Genomic DNA, 11053 nt, shown 5'->3' on the forward strand with positions numbered 1-11053 from the left:
TGACATTAATTACCAAAATCAACCAGGGAGCACTTGTGCTTTCAATGCAGTGTTGCGTGGTTCTCCTACTGGTGCGATAACCTTGGTCTCATCACTGAGGGAAATACCTACCGTAGATGTGTTGCATCATCCCTTCCTCTTTGGAGAAATACCAACGTAGTCACTCACTTGGCGACGGTTCCGAACGCCGTCGCGGAAAGGGGTTAAAAACTGGTTGTATAGCACCTCAATGTACCAATGAAAAATGACAATTTGACCCATGGTTTTTATTATATTTATAAAATACGTATATATTTATACGTAAAAAAGAGCATACTCAAAATATGATGCATACTATCTAAAAAGTAATATATATACTGTCCAAACATTCGTATATACTACATACTACACGTACATACTCTACGATTTGATAGATATTACATACAACATACAAAACTCAAATGGTGGTGATTTGATAGATATTACATACAACATACAAAACTCAAATGATAGTAACTTGTAAGTGCATCTAGTGCCCCTTAGTGATTTTGATGTATTAAAGACTTATAGGTTAAGGGACTAATGCATTTATGAGTATACTGTCACATCCCTAGTTCTGGTATGACCTAGACCAGCTAGTCATTTGTGCATCATGTTTAAATTCCACTAGATGACCCGTTACGCCAATGACGCAAAGGGCGAGAGTGACACCATGCAGGTGAGAATATTTAGAGACCGATGATCAACAAAAGGCATCAATGTTATGGTCTCCGAGAGAAGATCGACGTCTTTTCTCCCTATTTTCACAACCTATTCTATCCAGGAATTAAATGCAACCACTGAGGGCCATATTCTTAAGAGCATAGAAAGGGAAGCACTAAAAATCCAAAAGCAAGTGCATATCTGTTTGTAGCGAAAAGAGATGCGTGACAGTTATCTCTAATCTCATAATAACAGCACTCAGTGCAGAAATCATAACCAGAATTATTCATATCTGAAACAAATACCAAACAGAATTATTCATATCACATAATTGCCTAACAAGTTATCCTTCATCTCTAGGTTTAGAAGAATGAACTTTCTGGGAGGCTATAGGAAATGATTCAGCGTTGAGATTTCAGCACTGATTACAGCACATATTGCACATAGTAGTAATGCATCAGGCTTCATGAGGCTTCCGTTTTCTGCATCTACAACCAATACCAACAAAAGGCCGAACTATTAAAATCTTTAGTCTAGGCGGCATGTATATTTCTATTAGACGATGGGGGCTCCCTCACCAAATAAGCATGTAAAGATAATAAGAACAACACGCATATGTTGACAGAGGCAAAAGGAAGCAGACCACATATACAAGTTTTAATGGATATCTAATCTATTACACACCATGCTTAGTAGAAAAAAAAAGCAACAAGCAAGCCCAATATGCATCAGCTTATGTTTTAAACCACTGCCGGTGCCATTGACATGCACAAGATTACATTACAAAGATGTATAGCCTGTCGTATAGGCATCAGTGTTGATGTGAAGAATTGTACAGAATGATGCATTGGGAAACACAACAAATCTTGCATCCACCCTCAACAATGTTGCAGCCAAGGAGTTAACCATAGCAAGATTTAGACAAAGGAATGACCATATTAATGAAGACAGGTTCTAAATGAGATTAAGTCACAAGAACTTTGCCTCCTTGGATTATAGATGTAAACTGGATCTGCAGTAATTCATTGTAATAGATAAGAACATTCGAGAGGATCAGGAAAAAGCGCTAAAGTTATTGAAATGGAGCTCGAAGCCTAACCATCAACAGATTGCATGCAAATTTTACAAAGCCTATATCGTAACTCATAACAAAGCATCTCACTGTTTCTTATGAATCAGATATAATGATTATGAATCATGAAAAAACACAGCTCCGTACCAGCCTTCCAGGAACCAAATATAAAAAGCTTTCTAGAAGATCCTCTAATAAATGCCTCTCCTGATATGTAATTTTCCTGAAGAATGGAGAAATCACAGGGGATTTAGGATCACTGACCAGTACATAAAATAGAAAATGCACAAAATATAAAAGTGGACAAAATTCCCCATAGAATCAACATCACAATCAGTAGGCATTAACTAAACATGAATTAAATATAAAAGGCACACAATATGATGGAGCGGAAGAGGACATCAGGCTTCCAGCGGTGGCGCGACCTGCGGTTGACAAAGCCGTTGGCGGCTACTCACCTAGTGCCCCTCCTGCTTGGCGGCAAGGAAGAGGTAGCGGTGGTCGTCGAACCTCTTGCTTAGCTAGGGAGGAGATGGTGGCTGGGAGCAGGAGCCGCGTGAGATCCGCGTCCGCCATCGCCCACCTGCTGAGCCACCTCTCTGGAAAGCTTCCATCGGCAGCGGTCAAACATGTTGGCTCTTTCGGTCCATTCAACCAACTTAGGTTCCGCAGGTTCTTTGCCAACACTGCATACATTACTGAAACAAACGTATTGAAATGCCACCGTTATTCCTTCATACTATCAGGTGATGAATAAATTTATTTCAACACATTAATTACATATTCAGTGTCAATCCATGTATGATGTTAGGCTAATTCTTTAACAATAATAATAAGGAATTGGATCTACAATATGTGACCTCAAAATAAATAAGTGAAGAAATGGATGTATCAATAATTTAGAAGGAGGCCAAGGGATTGGTTTGAGGTAGAAACAATGAGCCTGTGGGATGGGAGGCTTCATCTGTACCCAATCGGTGGCACTAAGAGACACGTCACTCTGACCTATTGGTTTTGTTGTAATTATACAGAGATGGTAGTAATCCACCAAGTTCCAAACAAATGTATTAATCTAAGAATCTCTAATACCATATACTAATTGCTTGGAACGAAGACGTTACATATACAGTGCAGGAGAAGAAGGTATTGATGCTCCTCTTCCTATATAAACTGAAATGCAATCACTTTGTCACACATGTCCAGCTAGCTTGTAACTGCCTTATAATTATATGTATCAGGAAAGGAACGTGTTAGGTGCCAGCTATATGCATGTTCATAATACTTAGAGCCCCTGGAAAAAGACCATATCATATCCTAACAATCTCGATTCTAAATAGAAATATATGAATTGTAATATCCAACATTTTTTCTGAATTCTGTATATGACACATATACACCGAGAAAAGCAACAGTTCAGTTCTGTGACTGAAATTTGTCATCCTGATAACACCATTAGTCTAATGCAGTTCCATCTGTGTGATACGATTATAATTAGGATTGGCATGCACCTTTTCCATGAGTGTCAAAGATACAAAATTAGCAACTTGTTTCATTTGAGCAATCCCTTTTGCAGCTATGTATGTCTGCTTAATTATCACTCCATAAGACAAAATGGCACTCTGCATTTCTAGACATCAATTCAAATCTACAGATGTAGCAAAGCCCCAATAATACAATCGCCAAGATGAGAAATGCTGGTCTGCTCAGAGCACTGAGGCTGACGCATGAACCACCAACAAAAGCGAAACATGCAAACAACTATGACCAGATGCAAACGACCATGGCAGGAGAAGATTTGGAGGAAGGGAGGAACATGTACTTACATCGGTGTGAAGAGAAAACTAATAGAGAAGCTGGAAGAAGGCGCAGCAAAGACATAGAACATTAGGAGGCTGAGCAGGAACAGTAGGACAATAATTTAACCTGAACCACAATGAGAAAACATTTTCCAAGATCCTGAAAAAAAAACCAGCAAATATATGACAGCGCGAGTAAATAGTAAACAGAAATAACTACTGGAACCTGAAAGCACAGGTTCATTTTACTGAATGGTTAATTCGACCTGCAGGTCCTCCACTGCGCTAATTTGACCTGCAGGTCCTCCAACCCTAGCCGCTCGGGCCGCTGGTGTGCGGCGTCGCCATGGACGCCGGCGGGGCGCCCGCACCTCCGACGCCTTCAACGTTGCCTACGGGGCATCCACCTCCTGGTACACCCCCTCTCACCCAGGCACACCTCTGCTTGGGGTTACTTGCGCTTGTGGTTTCCCCGTGTGAGTATGTAAAAGGCCGTGGAACCTTTCGATCCGATAGTCGATTGTATAATAGCTTATCTATAGACGCGTGTGAGGGATTAGAAATTTTGCACAGGCTTGAGAATCCCTGACTATCTTGATCCGCCCCTTTTGTAGCAAGAGATCGAGTTGACCCGGTCTGTGCCTAAACGAGCAGCACCGCGGCTCCATGCCTCCTCGCCTACGAGGACGACAACATGGCCAGGTTGACGAAGATGGCGAGGTAAGTGTTGATGACCCTGATCTATATCTTTCCCCTCACTCTCTTTCTGTCGCACACGGAGAGAACTGTGGTGGCAGCCCAGTAGATTTTCTACGAAATACAACTTTATTTTGAAAAGAAAGGAAGTTGATTAATGCATACAAAACGTGACTTTATTAGAGAGAGAGAATTCACCTTGTTCTTCACTAAAATCTTCTTCAAGATTCTTCTTCTTCTCTTCTTTCTCATATCTACACACATCATGTATAGAAAAATCAAGAAATCAACATCAAATTTAGCTAGCTAACAAGGTCTGCATCCATCGGAGAAAAAGGTAACTCTGCTCACCTGTAGTGGATTAATAAACGTTGGAGGTTGCTGGCCATAAAATAGTTGCTGACCAACTCCACGAACACCAGCAGGGACATTGCCATGCGAGGACCAACAGTTTAAGCCATTGAAACAGGACGCGTTTGTGAAAACCATGCCTGCAACAAACAACAATTTTAGTGTCAGAAAATCTAATTACTGCACAAAACCAGAAAAAGTAAATAAACAATATGGAAACCCTATTTAGGTAACATGTATATTTTTTCCTGGTCTCCTGAAGAGTATTCAAGTACATCCTTGCATCAGGGACGCCCTTTGTGAATGTCTCAAGACTATAGTTAATTCTCTGAGAATCGGAAAGAAGATCTGCCCTCCATTTAGACAATGGAAGGCAAGCTGGCAACTGACATCCTAAGTAGTGAATATCGATAGTACTTAAAAGCATGGAAACTTTCTCTGCTAGTAATTCATATCAAAGAGATATGGAATTAACAGAGTGTGCACACAGAAGAAATACATACATATCAATTACAGATATTTGAACGAACCTAAGCAAAATATTAGACGACCTTCTTTAAGAAATTTAGACCATACGCTACTGAAGTTATATGATTTTACCTGTTTCATTTCTGGCACGAAAACAATCTGAGCACAGTCTGCAGCTGAACACCGAGGAATAAGATTTCAGAATATAGGGTAACAATTTGTATGTCTTGAAGTAAACTGCAAGCATATCTCCGAAAAAAATAAAGGAAAGTGATTAGCGAATGTCAATCACAACCTCCTCTGAACATAGGCAGAAGAATTGTGATAGAGGCTTTGATGTTTCTGCATACCTTCCATGCTTTTATGTTTGCATTAGCCCACTGGTTAAGGCATTATACTATTTTATTTAACCTCTCTTGATGCTTGATACTTTGCGTCTTTGAAATAAAATACGGGATTATGTGGTCGGCTTTTTGTTGACGACCAGCAACTTCGTCAAACAGGGATTAGTCCACCAAAATTAAAGCTTATTCGGAACAAAGCTTGTTCGGAACAGGGGTTAGCATCTATAGCTAGCAAGATCAACCATCAATGACTTATCTAATTAAATGCGACCAATAATCAAGCAAATAAACTGTAATCCCATCTCAGCTAGCAATATAAACAAACAAGGGGTAGCATCTGTAGCTAACAAGATCAACCATCAATGGCCTATCTAAGCAAACACGACCAATAATCAAGCAAATAAACTGTAATCCCGTCTCAGTTAGCAATATAAACAATTACACAACAATCCAGAATCTCACCTCATTCTTCTTCAGCTGAACTCTACCGTGTAGTTCATCATGCGCTGCAAGATGGAGAACACAACACAAAGGCCAGGCTCCGTGAGCACGATGTCGGCACGGACCTGGCAGCGTCCGTCGCATCTGAGGATTGTGCATGTGAGAAGAAGATGTGAATACATACACAGATTCATATACTGGGCAGGAATGTAACAACAATTGTCTGCTTGCATAGGAAATAATGGTCATAATGGTGCCAATGGCAAGAAATTGCCTGCGGAACTGGACAGTGCAGGCCAAGGCATACATTTCAGTCACTTAACATAGATGAGTAACGAAATAAAAAACCAGAGAGCCGTGGAAGCACTGACCTCAGGCGGTGCTGCCCTTGCGCTCCTGGCTCCGGTACTGCACGACCATGTACGGGTCTATCTTCCCTGCAAATACAAGTAAATCAGATCAATGTCCATCAGCAGACGAACCCAAGGCAAGCAAAGAGCATGCTTGGTGGTGGTGATAAATGTCTCCAGATTCGATGGAAGGCGTGCAGTGGAATAGTCACCAAGGAAATCGCTGCCGGAGTACACAGTGAATATTCAAGTAGCAAGGTCTTCGTGAATACACAAAAAAACTTGCATCCATCATGCACCGTGAATGCTAAAAGCTGTTGTGATGCTAACCAAGATATCTAAGAATAAAGCATCATAGTTTTACCGAGAGGAGAGCATTTAGCATGGGCAAGCATGAGCACATATAACACACTGGTTCAACTGCCAGTACTTTATTATCTACAAAGAAAGCAGTAATCAGTTGTACTACTAAATCTGGAATAAGAACATGATAAACCATTGTTGTTGGTCTGAAACGACATATCAAACTGGAGATTGTAAATATACCAAGATTGAATAAAAGTCTGAACTCTGAAGGTAAGATATAAGTAGTTATTCGATACATCATGTGAAGATAATTTAGAGATTGTAGGCCATGAAAATCATCTTGTTATGATTGACTGGAACTATTTTTTTGAAGAATGAAATCACATGGCTTACATAGATCACTCCTCCCCTCCAGCCTTCTGAAACTTTCATCGAACATCTAGAGGGCCAAATATGGCGAGGATGGGAGCTGTTTGTGCCTCACCTGTTAGCACCGAGGAAGAAGTCGACCAGAGCAGCAACGTGAGCTTGGTGACAGAGAAAGGGACGCGTGAGGAGGGGGAGGGGGGCTAGCGGCGTCTCACCTTAATCCAGTGGTGAGTTGATCTCTTGTGGCAGAGTGGGCGGGAGTGTGCTGCCACCAGCCCACCATGGCTCTCTCCACGACCGGACACGGAGAAGCAGCTCCAACGGCACCCCAGGGACGCGGCTGACCTCCTCCTCCTTCCCGTATTCTTCTCCCGCCGCTGCACCTCCCTCTCCTCTGTCCTTTCCTTGTCCCTCCCCTCCTTACTTCGATCTCCCTCGTCTTCTCTCTCTCCTGCAGGGACGCCACTGCTGTCGTGACCCTCTCCCGTCCGCCGTTGCTCGACGTGTGCGCAGCCCCCGAAACCGCGACCTTGGTCTCCGTCTCTGCAGTCTCCCGTCCGTGTGTGACCACCCCAGATCGAGGGCTCCTCCTGAGCACGTCGATGCCGGATTGGAGAGGAGGTGGCGGATTGAGGAGGAGGGAGAGGAGGCGGGGATTGGGGAGGAGGGAGGGGAGGCGGGGACGAACGGCGGCGCGAGGAGCTGCGCCAGCCGCCGCGCACGACGAAGAGGAGGGGATCGGGAGGAGAGGAGGCGGCGCAGAGGAACGGTGGGAGAGAGAGAGAGGAAGTGGAGGCAGATATTTTTAGGCCTCGCCTCATCTCTGGCCGGTACGCGCACGCCTTTGTAACGCTAAAGAGCAGCTGATTTGCTGGACCCATAGCTATAGTGGTCCACCCGGCAGAAACCTTCAAAGAAGACGTGAATGTATAAAAGAATAAACGGTTGACCATGCGCCAGCATCCAAAACGAAGCTACAGGAAAACAATCGACCGGCCCAATGAGCTTAGCGCACGCGGGTGCCCCAGGATGACGGGTAGCACAGCCAGGTTTATATATTCAATTTAAATTTGAAATGGGGATTTGTGAAATCCTCAAAATCATTTCTGGAAATGACCCAGATAAAAATTGCTTCAAAAAGGTTCAAGAAAATGTTCATGTTGCTCTCTGAAAATATTGGACAGAGATAAAAATTAAATCAATATTTTTAAGAGCTCATAAGTATTTATTTTGGGTATTTGGAATTAATTCAGTAATTATTTGCTTTGGATATATATTTACATATATATAATATATGTCCAAAAATTCTGAATTTTGGTGAGGGGCTTTCAATTAATCCTTTAGGTCCCTGTAAAATTTGACAGAATTAAATAAAATGGTTTAGTTTTATTAATAAGTCAGAACAAATGTCAGAAAAATAGAAACGAAAACAAAAGTGGAGAACGCTTACCTGGGCCGACCTACCTGGCACTGTGCAGCCCAGCCGGCCCACTGGCCCAGTGCCAGTCGTCGTTGTCCTCGCGCCAGTCGGACAGGTGTGTGGCCGACGCGCGCGCACTGCCGTGCCGCCACGCCACCAGCCTGCCTGCCCTCTCCCCTGCCAACGCAACGCGCTGGGCGACATCGCGGGTGCCGTCCCGATCCGGTCGACCTCCTCACTTTTCCCCTCGCCTTCTCCCTCGCTTGCCGCAGCCATGGCCGAGCGCCATCCTCACCGCCATTCGCCGTAGTCGTCGCCAGAGCCGTCCCCTCGCCCCTCCGTCGAGTCCACGAGCTCCGCGCCGTTGCCCTGCAACGTCTCCCTCAGCCACGCAAGCCGGAGCGCCCCGAGGAGCCGCCATCACCGTCATCTTCACCTCCGGTCGCCCGAGATAACCGTCGTTGTTCTGCCCGCGTCGGACCTCCCCTGAGCTCGCTGACGCCTCCGCCGGATCCTCTGTGAGCCATTACGTCGATCCCCCCTTTCCCCTAGCTCGTTTCCTTCCTCTAACAACGATGTCGTCGGAGCCGAGAGCTCTTCACCGTCGTTCATGTCGCCTCGTGGCCACTGACACCTAGGGCCGCGACCGAGCACACCACTGTGCTCAGTGCAACGCCAGGACCCCAAAACCCTCACCTGTTGCTCCTGCCGTGCACCGTAGCCCTTCTCCCCTCCCCGCCGAACTCCGGTCGCCGCCCAAGTGGTCGCCACCGTCGATTTAGGCCGTCTCCGGTGAAACGGAGGGCACCAGCGGATGCGCGCGAGCACCAGCTCCTCGGAGATGGTCTCTACGGCCCATTTGGTCGCCGGAGACGCGATCCCGAGCCCCTCTGCCGCGTTCGGCCTCGCCGGCGGCTAAACGCCGGTGGGGTTTGACCCTTTGACCTCGCCGGCCCGTCAGGTGGGCCCCATGGGTCAGGTGATTAGCTTAAGACTAATCACCATTTAACTAAACCTGACACTGACAGTAGGCCCTAGCGCCACTAACCCTATAATTAGGATAAACTACCCCCCCCCCCGCTTAACCTGTTACACTAACGTGTGGAGCCCACAAGTCAGGTTTGACCCCAGTCAGCGCTGTTGACTTGTTGATGCAAGCATGACGCAGTGATGACGTAGTTATTTTTTTCTGGTTTTAATTAAATCAGGAAATTCCAGAAAATGATATAAACTTCAAAAATTCATAGAAATTCAACCGTAGCTCAGATTGAAATAAGTTATATATGAAAAATGATCAGAAAAATTCAATCTATCCATCTGTACCATTTTCATGCATGAAAAACCAACTTATACATGTTGTATATGAGGGAACACATGAATGGCATTTATAAAGGCTTATTTTGGAGTTGCATTTGAAACTTTGGTTCAAATGGACTTCATGCAAAAAAATGCTAGATGCATTAACTCAAACAACATCACATACTCATGTCATGTTCATGCATCATAATGTTGCATATGATTGTGTTTTGATTGCCGACACCGTTCCTTCTCGATAGGTCCTGCTCCGGAGAGTGCTCCAGAGTACCTGTCTGAGGAGCAGTGCCCCCCCTGTTGATCTACCAGGCAAGCAAACCCCCTTGTTCATTCCGATACAATCCTACTCTATCGCTCCTGCTCTCATTTATTGCATTAGGACAACAACGATTCAACTGCTACTTTGTGTTGCGGTAGTTGAACCCATTCCTCTGCATGACCTGTCATTGCCACAGTAACTAGTTGAAACCCACTAGCATGTGTAGGAGTTGATTGAAGCCATTGTTGTGTTCCTACCATGCCATGCTTGCTATTGCTTAGAGTGTGTCAGGTATGATTCATTGGGAATGAATTCGAGTACAGTGCTATGTTTTGATGTTGAGAGTTAAGCGTGTGAACACGATTTAGTAAAGGTAGCGGTGAGAGGCCATGTAGGAGTACATGGTGGGTTGTCTCACTAGAACCGTCCTTAAGCACTGAGTTCTATGTATGTTGTCCAATGACTCGATACTACCACACATTGGGTTCCGGTAACTCGACCCCTCTCGACTTATTAACCAACTTGATCTTTGTCCAGGAGTCGCAACTAGTTTCTGGTGTTTGTAGGTAGTGTTAGTAGTCTACCAAGTGGCACCCGGCCAGGTGGGCTTGGGACAGACTAGGCAGAGTGGCACGGTGTACCAAGTGGCACCCGAATGGTGGGCTTGGGAACCCTTCTCACATCGTTTGGGGCCGTGAGCGACACCCCAGCCGGATCTCCTTGCGGATGGAACCCGAATAAGCGATGAACCTGGATGAGAGACTTGTGTGGTTAGTCAGGTCGTGGCCAACACCCTCGCCAGGCTTCCGCTTGAAGGTTGCCGAGGTACATGACGTGTACATGGTGATAAGTGGTGAGAGCGTGTGTGAAGAAGTACACCCCTGCAGGGTTATCATGATCTATTCGAATAGCCGTGTCCGTGGTTATGGACTTCTTGGATGCTTACGTGGTACATAGACAACTTGAAGTGGATACTCTAAAATGCTGAAGACAAGTGTGAGTGCTATGGATGGCCTTCTCGTAAGAAGACGAGGATGAATCCATAGTAGTGTATTGATGTGGTGATTAGTTGACTCGTGTGCGCTGCCTCACCTCAAAGAAGTTTCTCGTTGTCGTAGAACAGGATAGCCACTGAGTCAAAGCTGGCTTGCTGCAACTAAACCCCACATTACCTTCTTGATACAAA

At 44.8% G+C, this 11053-nt stretch overlaps 1 protein-coding gene across 21 annotated transcripts; it reads right to left on the bottom strand.

Moving 5' to 3' along the window:
* Positions 1-920: 920 nt before the first annotated feature.
* LOC123102937 (uncharacterized) lies at positions 921-7696 on the bottom strand. 21 transcript variants are annotated; one of them, XR_006449500.1, is made up of 10 exons: positions 7090-7695; positions 6899-6989; positions 6564-6637; positions 6412-6459; positions 6221-6286; positions 5415-5993; positions 5197-5301; positions 4597-4736; positions 2212-4499; positions 1264-1976 (listed from the first exon to the last, which is right to left on the bottom strand). XR_006449500.1 is itself a non-coding variant. In XM_044524423.1 (9 exons), exons 5-9 carry the CDS (start codon positions 4680-4682, stop codon positions 1945-1947), a joined length of 444 nt encoding a protein of 147 aa, XP_044380358.1. In that variant the 5' UTR covers positions 4683-4736; positions 5197-5993; positions 6221-6286; positions 6899-6989; positions 7090-7694; the 3' UTR covers positions 1264-1944. The 21 variants fall into 21 exon arrangements, 1 of the variants encoding a protein (XP_044380358.1); XR_006449490.1 differs by lacking the exons at positions 6412-6459; positions 6564-6637 and having other exon boundaries at positions 1264-1693; positions 1901-1976; positions 2212-2451; ... (2 more) ...; positions 5197-5993; positions 7090-7694; XR_006449505.1 differs by lacking the exons at positions 6412-6459; positions 6564-6637 and having other exon boundaries at positions 2212-2451; positions 3577-3676; positions 4444-4499; positions 7090-7693.
* Between the last annotated feature and the right edge of the window lie 3357 nt (positions 7697-11053).

Source organism: Triticum aestivum, chromosome 5A (assembly GCF_018294505.1).
Source record: "Triticum aestivum cultivar Chinese Spring chromosome 5A, IWGSC CS RefSeq v2.1, whole genome shotgun sequence".
Taxonomy (NCBI): domain Eukaryota; kingdom Viridiplantae; phylum Streptophyta; class Magnoliopsida; order Poales; family Poaceae; genus Triticum; species Triticum aestivum.